Source organism: Monodon monoceros, unplaced genomic scaffold (genome assembly GCF_005190385.1).
Source record: "Monodon monoceros isolate NGI ecotype Baffin Bay Population unplaced genomic scaffold, NGI_Narwhal_1 Super_Scaffold_8, whole genome shotgun sequence".
Lineage (NCBI taxonomy): Eukaryota > Metazoa > Chordata > Mammalia > Artiodactyla > Monodontidae > Monodon > Monodon monoceros.
In genome coordinates, this window is record NW_021703785.1 from 72642980 (window position 1) to 72660443 (window position 17464).

The 17464-nt window shown below is 47.3% G+C and overlaps 1 protein-coding gene across 2 annotated transcripts in view; it reads right to left on the reverse strand.

The window, feature by feature from the left end:
- TNFRSF19 (TNF receptor superfamily member 19) overlaps nucleotides 1-17464 on the reverse strand; it is an 87049-nt gene that overhangs the window by 29180 nt on the left and 40405 nt on the right. For both annotated transcript variants that reach the window (XM_029210410.1, XM_029210409.1), the window contains exon 5: nucleotides 15543-15628. In XM_029210410.1, the coding sequence (XP_029066243.1) occupies nucleotides 15543-15628 (86 nt within the window). The remainder of the gene's footprint in view (nucleotides 1-15542; nucleotides 15629-17464) is intronic.

The window sequence follows — 17464 nt, forward strand, 5'->3', positions numbered from 1 at the left end:
TTTGTGGACAAAGAAGTTTAACTTATTCTTTCCTGAGGGTGGATGGTCATGCTTGGTGAGCATCTGCAACCTTGTGGATAGCCAACGTGGGAAGAGAGACCCTCTTATTTGAGAGGAAGAGGGGTAAAGGGGAGACAGTGGAGAGGAAGCAGGCTGGACCACCACCTGGCCGGCACAGCGTCCACGACCAAAAAGACATGCTGACCGACGGGAAATTCTACCCAACGTCGGGGAGGTTTCACCCTCTTGTCTCTCCTTGACTTTACCCGTGACCTTTTAGCTGAGAGTCACCCTTGCTCCCGCTTGGGGACACCTTAGGGTCAGGAAGTCGGTGATGCATGTATTTGCAATAAGCTGATGGTGTGAACTGAAGGAGGAATGTGGTGGGTTCAGATTCTCACCAACACAGCTACCCAACTACACCTTCTGACTTCAATTACTAACCTGCGTGGTTAGAAAACATGATTTTTAAAAATCGGCGGAAGTCACCAAGTCTCCGCTTGGTGCGTGTAGAGATGGGCTTGGTTCCCTGTCCAACTGAGGCCATATTTTCCACTGCGAACCTCATCCGGCTAAGTAAATGGGCTCCCACAGCATGTCTGAACGGAGTCTTGGGAGCCCAGCACCTTCTTCCTGAGAGACGGCACCACCCAGAGCGTCTCCGTTGCTCCATCCATCACCAGCCGCGTGTTCACCGGTGCAAATGCCCTCGGAGACACCGAGTGAGCTGACAGCCCTCAAGCCCCGAAGGACAAAGCACTATATCCTGCCAGCAGGGTTCTGTTTTGTTCTAAGCTGAAAAGCCACAGTACCATCACTCACTCTGACTACAGTAATGAGCACTTTGTCTTTCAATGGCCAGAAAAATAATAGTTTAAGGATGCCCTTTCTCATCCAGCAGGGTATGTACTGCTTTGAAAACTGTCCTTCCAAATACCTGGATCTCTGTCGTCTTCTCCCTCCCACCAGCCTCCACTTGGTTCTCACCCACCATCTCCTCTGCGCCCTGCAGACCCTGCCCTGCTGCCCGAATCTGCCAGCAGTGGCTGCTCTGGACTCTGAGCCATCAGCTTTCACCAACACCGGCCGGGAGCCCCGAGGCTCCAGGGGGGGACAACCCACCCGGGGGCGGATGCACTGAGCCCCGGCGTGGTCCTGGCGGGAGGGCTGAGAAGCAGCTGGGAAGCGAGCCTCGTCCTCGCCAGGCCTGTTGTTCCCCAAGGGCTCTGGTCACTGAAGCTGACCAGTCACTGCTGATCGACTGTTACCAACAGGGAGTGGTAAAGGTTTTCCTTTTCTCGTTTAAGTTTGGCTTTGGATCTTATTTATTAGTACCAAAGGTCAATGCTTCTATCCAGAAAATGAACATTAACTACATTTATAAGGCATTGAGGACTTCCCTGGTGGCGCAGTGATTAAGAATCCGCCTGCCAATGCAGGGGACACGGGTTCGAGCCCTGGTCCGGGAATATCCCACATGCCGCGGGGCAACTAAGCCCGTGCGCCACAACTACTGAGCCTGCGCTCTAGAGCCCGCGAGCCACAACTACTGAGCCCTGTGCTCTAGAGCCCACGAGCCACAACTACTGAAGCCCGTGCGCCTAGAGCCTGTGCCCTGCAACATGAGAAGCCCGTGCACGGCAATGAAGATCCAATGCAGCCCAAAATAAATAAATAAAACAAATAAATTTTTTTAAAAATTAAAAAAATAAGGCGTTGAAGTGAACAGCTGTATTCTCAGCAAGACAAAAGGCAATTATAGATGGACAAGATAAACAGTTTTCTACTCCTCAAGATGTGTGTGTCCTTGGAAGTGCCATCAGAAATGCAACAGAAAAACCAAAGGAAAACAGGATTCAAGGGCACTCAGCAGCCCAGTGATAGGCCTGGAACAAGTGTGATAAGAGGTCGGACAGGCAAAGGGGTCAGGAGGGTGTTAAGAGAGGTGCTGGGGTGGGGTTAGGATGAGGGGTTCAGGCTCCCAAAAGGTAGAAAGACAACCCCAGAGGCCTGGGGGTGTGGGGAGTGACCTGAAAGGCTGGCGGTCGGAGGGGATCCTGAAGTCCAACCCAACAGGCAGAAGCATCCCCGGGAGGGGGAAAATCCTGGCTAGGGACCTGTTGCCACGAGGCTGAAGGTCCCAGTAGCTGAGACTTGGTCAATTATTTAACTGAACTTGGTTTCTGCTCTTCTTCTTTTTTTTTTTTTTTGAAGCTGAAACAAGCAGCTTATCTATCTATCTATCTATCTATCTATTTATTTATTTATGGCTGCGTTGGGTCTTAGTTGCAGCATGAGGGCTCTTCGTTGTGGTTCGTGGGCTTCTCTCTAGTTGTGGCTCCCGGGCTTAGTTGCTCCGCAGCATGTGGGATCTTCCCGGACCAGGTATGGAAACCGCATCCCCTGCACTGGCAGGTGGATTCTTAACCACTGGACCACCAGGGGAGTCCGCTGGTTTCTGTTCTTCTTAATCTTGCTTCCAGATCACTTGGCTTAGAGACCTGTCCCCCACCAGAGCTGTGCCACATATTATCACGCATATCTTTGTGGGGAGAAGAAGGGAAGGACAGACAAGGCAACTGTCACAGCAGAGTGGCTGGTGAGACTGGGATGCGAACCCCAGGCCACCACCGCCCGCAGTTCAACCGCGCGATCGACCAGCGACTTTCACCGCCTGGTGCTGTTCAGAGAAAGTCTGTGATGCCCAGAGAGAGCTCGGTACTTTAGACTTGTCTTTGGCACTGGGTGGATTATAACTGTTTGGTACCGTAATTTTGATAAATACCATATTTAACACTGAAAAAATTATAAAGCCCACAATGGCCGCAGATTGTCTATAGCATTCCTCTGTAAACAGAGTAAAGAAAAATATTTTTTCCTGCGTTCAAGGATGTTTTTCTTCCTTTTATTGTCCCACAGTCCCATAAGGTCTTGCTGCGTTTATTTGACTGATGAAACAATGAAGCTTTTAAACTTCTACACCAAGAAACAGAAAAGACACCATAAAAGAAACACATTATTATGGCCTCAACCATCTGTGCTGTAGGATACACAGGCTCAAAAATAGTTTTGCTTCAACTGCGACTAACAGGCCGGGTTGCCATCTGGGAATTGGAACAAAGACATGAAACTTGGGCCCCTGCCCTCCTAGTTCCTGCGCAGGGCTGTGCTTAACCCCTTGAGTGCCAGGCTCCACTGGGGGCCCTGGACTCCGTGTTCCCGTGAAAGCATGACCTTGTTCGTTAGACCTCATCCTCAGGAAAGGCAGTGTCCAGCTCAGCATGCTTCCACCTAAGGACTCTCCTCCTGAACTTCTCAGCTTCCCTGTTATTAGTAAAGTGGATAATTCTTATTTACCTCACTGCATTATTGAAAGAAGTAATTTTTTGTTTTTGGCTGCACTGGGTCTTCGTTGCTGCATGCGGGGTTTCTCTAGTTGCGGCGAATGGGGGCTGCTCTTTCTTACGGTGCGTGGGCTTCTCATTGCGGTGGCTTCTCTTGTTGCGGAGCACGGGCTCTAGGTGCGCGGGCTTCAGTAGTTGTGGCACACAGGCTCAGTAGTTCTGGCTCACGGGCTCTAGAGCACAGGCTCAGTAGTTATGGCTCGCGGACTCAGTAGTTGTGGTGCACAGGCTTAGTTGCTCCGTGGCATGTGGGATCTTCCCGGACCAGGGCTCGAACCCGTGTCCCCTGCATTGGCAGGCGGATTCTCAACCACTGCGCCACCAGGGAAGTCCCTGAAAGAAGTAATCTTCTGTGAAATTATTCTAAAATGATGAAACTCAAATTATTTCCACCCATTAACTTCCAACTAAGAAAAAAAAAAACGTGTGTATGTCTCTGCCCAGTTTCATGTGGCTGGGTCTAGACTGAAGAGAAAATCTGGATTTGGACTGTGTTTCTTGCTGTCTCTGTTACAGCACAATTGACCCTGCTCTTAATTTATTTATAACCTGACAGTTGACAGACCTTATGGTAAAGAACCCAAGTCTGGGTTAGGTTGGAAAGAGCACATATGTCTTGAGGTTTGGAATGTGAAGCAGATTCAGGACTTCAATTGGGGGGGGCTTTATTTCCTCTTTTAAACCTATAAGAATCTTCCTTTGGTACATGAAAAAACTGGGACACAGACAAGTTAAATAATTCATCTGAAAGTTAGCTGTTAGGACCAGGACTCAAAAGCAAGCCTCTTCATAATGAAGATTAAATGAGCTAATCCACAAAAACATCAAGTAGATATTGGTTGGCATTAGTCTTGGGATAATCAAACGAGGTAGTTATGTGAGTGTCCTTTCAGTGCTAATGAGCATTAGAAGTAAGAGAGAAACTTCCAGGATCTTATTTTTTAGATCCTTCTTGTGTCCCCAGGGCCTAAAGTAATAGAAAACATTTATCGTGCAGTAAAATCTTACGATGTGATATAAAATCGTAAGTTCACCTCTTCAAAATTTGTGTTTTGCCCAAGTTTAGAAAAAAATCAACTGAACGCTATTCTTCTGTAATTTGCTTTGACATCACAGAGCAGGTAAAATATAACAAATATTATTACATTATTAATACATGCAGCCAAAAAAACATTAACTCTTGAGAAACGGGTGGAAAGCCCGTTCTTCTAAGTGCATCCTTTTATCGAATCAGCTAAAACCGTTGCATTGAACTGGTCCCCTGCTTCTTCCCTTGCTCTCCTGAAGTCCACCTCCCAGACGGTGAAATGTGAAGTCACATCGTGTCACTCCTGTAGTTAACATTCTCCCTCAGAGGACAGGGTCCTCCTTGGTCTGCACGGTTTCCCAAGGCCCTGCACCCACTGGCTGGGCTCCCGCCTCTGCCCATGCTCTGCCCTCCTCCCTGCATCAGGGACCCTGGGACAGGCCTTCTTCTGACCACCTTATCTTACATAATACCCCCCTCCCCCGGAGTATTAGGGCGTCGACTCCTTGAGCACTGGGAATTTAGTCTGTGTTTTTCACTGCAGGGTCCCTGGTGCCACGTCAGTGCCCAGAGTAGGATCCAGTACATTTGTCCATGAACAAGAGGACAGGCTGGTCGACAGTTATCACATCAGAGAGCTGTCTTTATGTCCTCTGCTTTCCAGACTAGCATTAGGCCCCCAAAAAGGACTCCCTGGGAGACTTCCTGCGCTAAGCAACCTAACACCAAAAATTTGAAAAAGTAATTTTCCTCATTTTAAAGAAAAGCCTGCCTCTTATGACCACTGGCAAGCTTTCCAGGGATGACTGATTTTCAGTGCACTTTTTAACTTTGGTACTGGCGATTTTGCAGAAAATCATTTAAACACAAAATTCGACATTTCACACCATAACCCTTTGGTCTCCACATAGAAAGGGAAACGTGGACAGAAAACAGTAATATATGCATACATCCATTTTTTTAAAATGCAAGAGAACAAAAAGATGTCTAGACCCTGTCTTCAAGACAATGGTAGGTATGATAAAGAGAACCCTTCTGAGGTGACTCCCCTTCGGGAAGACTTTCACACCTTCCCTGGGACAGATGATACCACAGCTGTGCACATCTGTCAAAACCCACTGAGCTGTGCACGTAAAATGGATGTCTCTTCTTGTATGTCAAGTCCATTTCAATAAAGTGAAAAGATTACTTTGGAACAGTTAAAGACAAAAGAAACACTTCTTCCCTTTCCTTATAATTGTACAGTATTGAGAAAAGGAACATCTTGAATATTTAAGAAAATGGATACATGATTAATATATAGACAAAACCCTCACAAACACTTAATTTCTCTGATATGGTCAAAATAATAAACGAAGCAGTTAAAATACTTGTTTAAACACCTGAAATGGGATATTATTTTTTTTGAATTCCTATTTGATATTTGAGTTTAAGCTTCCAAGTTTTACTTTCTACTACCTTTTCCACCCTTTGAGTTATTAAAAAATTTTTAAAAAAATTTTTTATCTTCCCTTTGAGTTATTTTACATTACTTTTTCAAGTAGGATGACTCAACTACATTTCAAGTATAGTTTCAATGTTTTTTCCTTAAGTTTGAAATTAAACTCTTACTCCTGGTCCTTCCGAGCTGGCCTGGAGACGCAGGCCCGACTTGGCGCCCGTCCTGCCTCTCTGCCCTGAGACCACCTCCTGGCTCTGTGAGGGCAGCGCGGGCTGCGGGACGCGGATGGAGTGTCGTACCCTCCGGAACTCAAGCCCTGCTTGCTATTTTATTATATTTATTGATTTTAATTAATTAATTTATTTATGTTTGGCTGTGTTGGGTCTTCATTGCTGCACGCGGGCTTTCTCTAGTTGGGGCGAGCGGGGGCTACTCTTTGTCGTGGTGCGCGGGCTTCTCACTGCAGTGGCTTCTCATTGTGGAGCATGGGCTCTAGGCTCGCAGGCTTCAGTAGTTGTGGCACGTGGGCTCAGTAGTTGTGGCACACGGGCTTAGTTGCTCTGCTGCATGTGGGATCTTCCCGGACCGGGGCTCAAACCCGTGTCCCCTGCAGTGGCAGGCGGATTCTTAACCACTGCGCCACCAGCGAAGCCCCCCTGCTTGCTATTTTAAACTCTCCTGATGCTTCTCTTTTTCCTCCTCAAAGCAATGTTCCTCCAATGACATCCCTCGTCAAGCAGTTGGCGTGGGAAGCAGCCAGGCGCTCACCCACGTTTAAAGACAAAAAGACCCCCCTCCATGGGGGCAGCTACGTATTCCAAGAGCCCTTGGAATGTGGCCCCTAAAGGGCCAAGCGCTGGTTTCCAGGCAGCAGGATCCCTGGCACACCACCTCCTGAGAATAAATACTCTGCTCTAAGAGAGGGAGTCATCACTAAGCTGCAACTTTGAGTGTTTCCACTACGGGTCCGGCATAAACTGTGAGACGGCTTTTCTCCACACCTATTCATTTCAAGCGTTTAATGGGTACACACACAAATCACTGTACCCTTTGTAAAAGTCCACAACCTAATGAAACAGGCCTGCTGGATTTTATATTTTTTAAATAAACTGCACTTAATCTAATATTCATTTAATTTAGGGATGGCCTTTAACAAACCACAACCTGTTTCTTCGTGAGCAAATATTTAAACGAGTTCATTGACTTTAAATGTCTGAAAGAAACTGAAGATAAAGGCCGAGAAGCTAGATTTATAGCCGACTGGGTAATAATCAACTGCCCCGCTCGAAGGGCGGGATCAAAGCCTTCAGCGTCTCCAGACCAGGACTCTCCCACCTCCCAGACGGCAGCCAGCTGACCAGAGCTCTCAAAGCATCTCCAGACTCAAGGGACACGGTCCACGGACCCAGTGAAGGCAGCTAAACTGCCCCTTCCTGTTCTTCTTCTTATGCGGGACCAAGTGAATGGCTTACAAATATTTGGTAATTTTGTATCGGGAGAAAAGAATGCACATAGAGCGCATGAGTGTAAGAAACATCTTTCTCTTAAAATTTTTTGATTTTTATAACTTTAATGAAGCTAGGGCTAAGAATCGTTCAAAGCAGCTGCATTTACCGCGCACTTTTTTCTCTCTAAAGAGGCCAAGATGTTAAAACTGTCCTGCTACTTTTTCAATATCCTTGGAAAACGAGGAGTTTGCTATAATTAATTGTCAACCTATGTTTAGAAAACAGTTGTTTACCTCCAGAAGCAAATCTGCTTAAAAAGCAGGTTAACCATTTGCAATGGAAATCATTTCAAAGAAATTACAGCAGTTTTTCTGTTTTCTGAAAAAGACTTCAACAAATGTGATGGGGTCTCCCCTCCCTTACCCTTTCTGGGTCCAGAGCAATAATGAAAACTGCAATGCCTGTCGTGAGTGGCATTAGAAAAGCCCAGGCGGGGTCAGTCGTTGAGGTGGAATTGGTCCCTCTGCTCTACACTAAATGGCACAAAGTCACGGCGTGCTCGGCGCTCTGTGGCTGCCCCGTGGGGTCCTGCGTCCTCCCTGCTGGACACACAGCTGCCCTTGCGCTTCTCCCTGCGTCCATCTCTCTGCCTGTCTCAGCTGCTCCCCCATTTCCTGCCCTCTGCCAGGCTGGCTGGGCCGACAGAGCGTCACCCACAGTAAAGCCTAGGTGGACCCCACAGGGGCTCACGAGGTGTCCTCGAGGCAGGACATTCGTGCCGGGACCCTGCAGGGAGCCCTGGTGGATTTCCGTCTCTTTGGTTCCCCCATAAGCAACCTTCCGTGACCACTGTTTTAGACGGTTTGTCAATAAATCACATAATACTGAGAAAAAGAAAGGGAGGAAAAGCAGACAACTACGGAAAGTGGAAGGAAGAGAGGAGAACGGTTCCCTAAACCAAAGAATAAAGAGTGACCAGCACGGGGAACCTGCTTCAGATGCCTGGGGAGGCTGTCCTGTAGCCCAGGCTGTTTTCTTTGATCTCATTGTTCTCCTATTCTCCACCCTGTTCTGTTTAACAGGAAAGACCCAAATCTTGAAGAAGCTGCCCTTCTCCACCATTTAGGAGGTCCAGGAGCCCCCATCTGTCCTGAAGCAGTCTGGAAGCCGGGCTCCACCAGCACACCCAGGGCACCAGACCCCCCGCCCGACACTCAGAGTCACGGCCTGAGGACCAGAGACTCCGTGAGCATCCTCTGTAAACTGAACCCTTAATTAGCACAGGGTGGCTTTGTGGGCCTGTCCTGCAGAGGATCCAGGAAGGACTCCAGGAAGTCAGGACACTAAGTATTAGCAAGCCCGGGAGAAGAACTCTCTGTTGCAGAAACAGAAAACACACACAGATGCAATAACATCACATGGTGTTTGCAAAGCAAATGGATTCGCTATAACTCTTTTGGATTGCATGCATCTCTCTGCATCTCATTCTATGTCACTCACTCTGATCAGATTCAGTGAGTGCTTTAGTCCCCGGTAGTATGAAGAGTCCTGGGTGCTGGCAGGACGGCAGGAACTGGCTTCTGAACCTCAGGGGTTCAGCTGAAACACAGGTGGCAGCTGAGGTCACCTGTGTTTCACCACAAGTAACTGGAAAACCCACACTGGCATCGATTTCAGAACACTCCCTATTATTTCCTTTTAAATTGGTTTTCTTTAAAAGAGGTGTTTACCAGGCACCCTTACTTCAAAACAATTTAGCATTGCAGATCAAGAGAGAAAAACATCAGTGCCTTTGGACACAAAAACACCTGTGGGCATCCATCCACCTGCCCACCTGTGGAAGGGCTCACGCACACGTGGACAGAGCAATGTGTGTGGCAGAGACAGCCCTGAGATCCAATCCACCTGAAGTCCAAAGCCCACGCCATACTCACTCGAAAATATCATTAATGTTTACAATAGTACGTGAAAAAATATACATCTCAAGTGGAAAAAGGATACAAAATTCTATGTACAGCATCATTACACCTATTTTAAAAAAAGATCAGTAGTAGAGATAGAAAAAATACTGAAAAGAAAGCCGTCAGAAGGCTGTATTTTGTTTTGTATGTCCTAATGCTGGAAATGTTTTGTTTATGATGTTCTCCCCTTCTTTTTTTCTATTAAACTTTAAAAACTATCTTTAATGAGCAAATAATTCTTTTAAAAGTTTACTTTGAAATTAGTTTTATTCGTTATTTACAAGACAGTTTGAGTTTCTTTTGGAAAACAATCAATCTTTCCTAATGTGATGTATTACTGGTGCAGAGACCTGCGGGTTTTCTGAGAGTATTGAGTCATGTAAATTCCTAAACAGTTGCAGGTTAGCACAGCTCCTGACTTTCCTTCTCCCCCACCGGGCGACTTATCTGATCGCTTATCTCTTGGGAATCACGTGGCTCGTTTTACAAAGCCCCCAAGAACAAAGCAAACATCTAGGTTAAACACCCTTAAATAAAAACCGCTTTGAATTTTTTCAAAACCATTTGTTCCAACTACAGTTCCAAATTAAGTAAACAGGTCTAAAAGAAATCACACCAAATCTGCATTTCTTATCAGGCCCGTGGCAGGACATAGTTCTAAAATTTCCTGGTGTTTTCCTCTATTTCTCCTAATGCTCCAAACAGCTGCACCTTAGCAGGAGCTGAAGCTACGATGAGGGGCAAAGCCTGAAGCAGGGGTTTCCACGTAAAGGTTGCCACTTACTTATCTGCGTCTACAGCGATGTCAACCAGACTTCCTCACGAATTAATGCTACAGGCAGACTAGCTGACGTTCACACGTCCATCATTACTTTGCGGGGAGGAGAGCTTCAGGCTCAGGTTGGCCGGGCAGCGGGCATGAGGCCTTGCGCCATGGGACACAGAGGAGAGCAGCCGGCCGGAGTAGGGACTCTTCGGCCAGCCGAGTAACCAAACGCAAAAGTCCACCGCAGCCCCTTTCTAGGTAAGCTTCACTGCTCAGCTCCCAGTGCAGGGGGAGGACCAGCAAGGCAACATCACAGCCAGCTGCATCTGAGACCCTCCCCGAGTGGGGCAGTTCCCAGCCCCCGTACCCCGCGAAGGGTACACCTGGGGTGGGCGGGGCCGCAGGCACCATCGGGAAGAAGGCTGGTGTGCTTCTGGACGCGATTCCATTCAGTTCTATCTAAACTCGGCCAACATGGCATGCTTAGCCCCATTTTCCAAGGAGTAAGTGGAGGTTCAAAGTGGTGAGCTGACTTGCCCGACGCGACGCCATCGGTCCAGGCAGAGCCTGGACGTGAATCCAGACTTCTTGCTGGTCCCAGGCTGTGTCCTACACTCTGCTGCTGGTAGACGCCAAGGTTCCGAGGACTCCTTGAGACTGGGCCAATATAAAGAGTCGGGGGGGATAGAAATTTCCTTCTAGTTTTTTTTTAAATATTTATTTTATTTATTTTTATTTTTGGCTGCGTCGAGTCTTGGTTGCAGCGCGCGGTCCTCTCTAGTTGTATCGCGCGGGCTCTGTACTTTGTGGCGCACGGGCTTAGTTGCCCCGCGGCATGCGGGATCTTAGTTCCCCGACCAGGGAGGGAGCCCGCGTCCCCTGCATTGGAGGGCGGATTCTTTACCACCGGACCACCAGCGAAGTCCCTCCTAGTTTTTGAAATCAGTTTACAAGGAATACAGGTGTGCCCTACAGGGAGAGAAACGCCTACTGAGACAGTCTTGATCCCAAATCGAAGCTGCAGAGAACAGATCTGTTACCTGCTGGCTAACGCGTCCTCCGTCTCCTGTCACCCCCTGTCCGGTTGAGCGGGGCGGCTTCCCACACTCACTGCTGGTCTTTGAACCACTGCCTCTGCTAAACGCCAGACCCCCGGGCAGGCCCGCGGCCCTTCCTCCAGACAGCAATTTCTCCCAAATGCTAGGAGGTGAGGCCGAGGCACCCAGGAAGCACTGCGTGGTAGAAGGGGCTAGGAAGAGGCTGAGAGCTTGGAGCTCCTGCCCGCCCGGACACCACACAGAGGATCACAGACACCAACCATCTCCTACTCACATCAGCCTTAGAGGGGGGGGGCACCCCATTTTACAGACATGAAACCCAGCCCCCGGGGAGTTCAGTCACCCGCCACAGTTACACCAGCCAAGACAGGGATGGGCCTGGGTGGCCCTTCAGAGAGTTGACGGAAATATGGGAAGTCTTCAATCTTGTGCTTTCTGTTAAGTTTTCTCGTAATCTCGCGAAGCAAATCTTCGGTTTGCTTCAGGTATCATAAAAAAATGTATTTACAGTCATTTAAAATTATTCTGGTGTTATTAACACAGACAGTCTTCCTCTTTAAGGACTCCTTTGTTGCTTGCTATAAGCTGTGCATTTGGGGTTCAATTTAGGTATGTCTTGTGGCAGCAGAACCCCTACAGATATCACAGCAGAGGCAAACAAGGCCTCACCAGGACCACTAACTCCAGCGGACCCTCGGTGTTCCTGGGAAACCCACCACTTAATCTAATCTAGTCCGTCCACTCTCTGGGATGAGACCCTCAGCCACCTGTGCCGGTCCAGCCTCAGCCGGCAGAGGGGCACCGCGTGCTTGCCGCACACACAGCCAAGAACGAGAGCGCCTCGCCGGACTCCGGACGCACAAGCCCGGCTTCTTGCCCACCTGCGCCCCGCCCGGCCCTGGTTACAGCACGGAGCCCTCGCCGCCACCAGAGGCCAACCCTTCTCTGGATCCTTCAACAAACCTGACGTGACATCATTCTTTTGTTCTCTCATATAGAACAGTCAGCCTCTCTCAACTGGACCTTCCCCTCAACGGGCAAACAGGCAGATGTGTCTCCTGCCTGCGAACAACATAAAACAAAACCCCTGCCCTGCCTGCGCCCTCCCGCGCGTCACCTTGAAACCAGAGCTCTGGACCGAGTGGCCTACCGTCGGCTCTGCTGCTCTCCTTGCACAACCTCCTACATCACCGTCATCTGGCTTCTGTTTCCATCACTCCCTAAAATGGCCGCCAAAGACCTCCAGGGCCAAGTCCAGGGGCATTTCCCGCCTCGGCCGACCCACCCCGCCCCTGCCCCAGCTTCCTCCTTCTCAGGCTCATCCTCCCCTGGCCGATCCTTAGATCACAGCTGGAAAGTCACAGTCGGGGCAGCCCCCCTCCGGCTCCCGAGTCATCACCCATCACTTTTTCTTAAAGCCGCGCATCCTCCCAGGCGGGACTGATCCGTCGCCAGGTGCGTCCAGGTGTGCAGCGCCCGAGTGACTCGACAGCTAGCCGCCTGCACCCTAAGCTCCATGAAGGGAAGGACTGGGTCTACGTGTGTCCCATGGTGTGCACGCTCCCAGCAGGAACCCAAGTATTTGTTCAGCAGGTAAGTGGGAAAGGCTGTACCTCCCAGGACGATGGTGTTTACCTGCACCGGTCGGATTCTCTCCTTCAGGAGCCTGACCAGGGAAGTACACACACCAGCAGCCCGCTGAGAGTGTTGGGGGGGACGGGGGACTGAAGCAGAACCTGAAAAAGTAGCTGCGAGGAGCGTCCTGCTGCAGAGGCCACAGCCCCCAGACTCCAGGGCTGCCGCTGGGCCTGGGGAGTCCAGCCTCCCACTGCCACGTGTATCACTGAAACAAGCCCCATCACTCCAGGTAGCTTGAGAGGTGCCACCACCTTCGAGCTTAGAGTCTAAATAACACAGCAACTCCTCCGGGGAAAATCACCGAAGGAGCAATTTTTCGTGGTTGAGTGGAAAAGCCCGAAGTAGAAGAAATGAAAACATAAGGCGCCTTACATAATGTCCCCCAAAGACCTCAAGATCTCTTTTGAAGAGATTAGCTGCGTTCTGGAATTATTCCCAAGAACTGTGCCAAAGGCAGCAAACTTTCCTTCCAAGTGATAAGGATTAAGGCTCACTAAAGACCACCAGTGGTTTCATAATTCCAAAAGCTATCAGCTGTGTGTACTGCATTTCTGACTCTGAAAAATAATTTATATTTCTTTGCTTTCTAAAAAGTCTCATATAGGGAGAAACATATCTATACACATAAATTAAACTAGCCAATTTTCTTTTCAAATTATAACTTACGGCTCTACAAGACATTAAAGGTTAAATGTGAAATCTACATTGAAAGGCTAAGTTATGATGTCCAAGCTACGCCAGATCCCCCAAGGCAAAAAATTCCAGTGCCTCAGACTTATGACTAGATTACACTAAATTTAAACTCAATAAATTAAAGGGAAAAAAAAACCCTCTAGGACTTTCCAACTCTGAATTGGGCAATACTGATTTCTTCCCTAAATCTTTTTATGGTCGTTTAGCAGGAAGGGCATAATCTTGGCCTTCTGGCCAAAATGATGGCTGAGCTGAGCCACTGGCCAGACTAGGTTGCGGCCACATTTTAACTGGCAAGGGGACATGTCCTTTTATGGGCTGTGTAGCAAAAAGAGACTCTTTCAGTATCTCCCCTATGTTAGATTGTTAGAGTTTTTGTTAAATGACGAACCTCAAAGCAAATAATACAGGAAAAAGTCAACATGGAGTGGATTACACCAGCCAACAGAGGACAGACTGGACAGCTGGGTTTTTCTAGCGAGACAGTAGGGCGTGGGGGGGAAGAACACAGTATTGGAGTTAGACCTGGGATTGAATATTGTCCCTGCCCATCACCAGCCAACAATGGGAAGTTATTAACCCTCTGGACCCAGTGTCCTCAATGACGAATGCGAGCTGATGAGATTGAGAAAATCAAGTAAAACAAATTGTGACCAATACATAACAGGTATTCAGTACTGCATCTGTTAATTGCAATGAGTTATTTGGCGAGCGTTGACCTATTACAAAGATGGGGGTCAGGGTACGTTTCTATAAAAGTTGGAAAGGGTCAAGTTCTCTGCCTTTCCGTCACTTCAAATGTAGAAAGTAATGCTCTTTGGTAAAGGACCTAATAGTAGGGACTGCAAAACGCCATGACATTCTTGGAAACAAAAGTACCATGTGACCTTATCAAATAATGCAATGAATTTCAATGGATTAAAGGGGGCTTCTGTCACAAAAAGAAGCAAGAGGTCAGATCCCATGCATGGAAAATTATACCAGACTAATCCCTAAATAAACATCTGTATTACTCATGCTCCCCGAAAGTCAAGACCAACCCATGCAGGGATGGCGCCCTCCTCCAGCCTTCCTCCTGGACCTCGCTGCTCCCACAGCTCAGGAAGGCCCTGCTCAGTGGAGACAAGCCTGCCCTGAGCACACCTGGGGGCCGGGGTTGGAGGGCGCCCGCCCTCTGACTCCTCTCTTGGCGCCTCACCTGTGAGTTTTCATTGGCCAGATTTGTATTTAGGATTAAGAAGAGTGAGGAATCACTCTTTCCTATTCAAAATCAATGCAGATTGATAACCTGAAACAAACGCCTTTTCCATCTAAGGAAAAAATACGGTCAAAAAGTTCAAGTAATGTTAATACAAAGAAGAAAAGGCACAATTTTCTCTTTACCAGCATGTAATGGGTTTTCTCCTTTTACTTATTTGTTAAATGAGAAAAGTGAAGGAGGAAATGAAATGAACTAGGATGCACGCTCATTCGGCAGGTGATTGCCATTCCCCGAGGGGGATGCCTCCAGAAACGCCTGGGAGCCACCCCATGACAGCGTCTGGGGCCTAGGAAGAGCCCGGCACAAAGACATGACGCAGTAGGACGTGGACCCCCTAGTTAACTGGAGTTGCCTGAGTTATGATCTAGAATGAAAGATAAGAGTCTGGGGCTTCCCTGGTGGCGCAGTGGTTGACAGTCCGCCTGCCAATGCAGGGGACGCGGGTTCGTGCCCCCGGTCCGGGAGGATCCCACATGCCGCGGAGCGGCTGGGCCCGTGAGCCATGGCCGCTGAGCCTGCGCGTCCGGAGCCTGTGCTCCACAACGGGAGAGGCCACAGCAGTGAGAGGCCCACGTACCGTAAAAAAAAACAAAAAAAAAAAAAGATAAGAGTCTGAATGGAACATGGCAGCAGCAACGCCTCCGTGCTTCACCCAAGATTCTAATCAATGGATGCAGTTTGCTGACTGAGACACACAACAGAAGGGCTTTCTGTCCTGCTGGACTCCTGACCAAAGGCCACGCACTCTAAACCCGCAGTAGAGAAAGATCTTGTCCCATGTGCCCACTGAAGAAAGGCCTTTAAAAAGGCCCAGAGCCCTCTGCTCTCTGTATGGCGTTACTCACAGTGTGGCTCGTAGGGGGGCGGGGGGTCTCCACAAGGCACACACTCCATGTCTTGAAAACCAACAAGTTTGGTCTTCCTGTAAAATCTAGAAGAGAAAGGGAAATAATCCTTGTTAGCATTTTCATCTAAGCTCACAGTTGCAGCAAACAGACTTACGTGATAAATTACTGGCAGTCTCCGTTACCAGTTGTAGTGTTTAAAAAAAGGTTCTCAAAGGTTTAACTATAACAGCAGACAGACACATCCTTAGAAAGGTCTCTGAGCATGCAGTGAACGCTTAAGAAGTAACAATTCACTAAATGTAACTTTGTAGGTTCTACTCAGCCCCACTTTTCGTACACTGAGGTGGGGTGCCCGTGAGGGCGTATGAAATCTGGACATTTCTATTGTCATTTAAATGACAAAATGCCTAGTGAAGTGCTAGTTTTTAACCTTTGAAATTCGAAGACCAAAAATGCTAAGCAAACCATAAAACCATTGGAAAAATGCAGGCAGGTACTGATACAATCGTGATAAAAGGGGGCATGTTTCTAGGCATGACAAGAAACCCAGGAACCAGGATGATAGAGATTAACAGCTTTGAGCACACACACACACACACACACACACACACACACACAGATGCACAAATACTAGAGGCATCTGAAGAGCAAAAACAAAGCATCATCAACATAGTGGGCAAAAGAAAATTGGAAAATAGTTCTAGTCATGGTATTGTCTATAACTTAAGACTATAAAACTTAAAAATCATTATGGTGAAAGTGAACAAGACAACTGAAAAACAGGCAAAAAACACTAATTCCCAAAAGAAGAACATTTCATAATTTTAAAACTTCACAATTAAAACTAAAACGATGATGCAATTAAATTTAAAAAATTAACAGTAAAATGTTTAACCTCATTACTAACAAGTAAGTGCAAATTGCAGTGACGATATACCATTTTCACTTAGAAAATTGGGAAAGTGTTGGCGTGAGCCTAGGTAAATAGGCACTTGTGTTTGTTGTCAGTGGGCATATAAATTGACACTTTAGGAGGGCAATTAGCTGGAGGCCATCAGAACTCAATAGAATAGTTTACATTCTACCCAGTAATTTCATTTTTTGAAATTTATCTTCAAAAAATGATCAAGTGGGTGAAGCTGGATGTAAAGAGTGTAACCACTGCATTGCTCATAAAAGAAAAAAAGCCAACGAGGCACAGTCCCATACCCAAAGCAGACATGGCCAGCCATGGTAGACCCAAGGCTGTGGAATACAAAGGGGCCTTTAGAAACGATGATGCAGATCTACATATCTATTTTTTTTAATTCATGAAATATCATTAAGTGGAAAAGAAAGAAGTGTGAATAATATAATGCCATTTTGCACAGACACACGCTTTGGTATAGATTCTTTCAGATCATTTATTTACCAATGCAGCTAAGAAAAATTTTTGTGTATATATTTGCATTGTAAAGAGTTTGGAAGGATATTATATGCCACATATTGACAACTGATTATTTCTAGATGGTGGGGATTCAAGTGATTTTACATATATGTATATCTTCCAACTTTTTCATGACAAAAATAGTGACATGGAGAATAAATTACAGATCACGTTTATAAAGACAGGTAGATGCAATTATTTTGTGGAATTGATAATGTCTAAAATTTATATGGAGCCACAAAAGACCCAGAATTGCCAAAGCAATCCTGAGGAAAACGGACAAAGTTGGAGACTTAACCCTCCCAGATTTCAGACTGTACTACAAAGCTACAGTAATCAAAACAGCAGGGTATTGGCACAAAAACAGACATATGGATCAATGGAACAGAACAGAGAGCCCAGAAATAAACCCATGCACCTATGGTCAGTTAATCTACGACAAAGGAGGCAAGAACATACAATGGAGAAAAGACAGTCTCTTCAGCAAGATCCT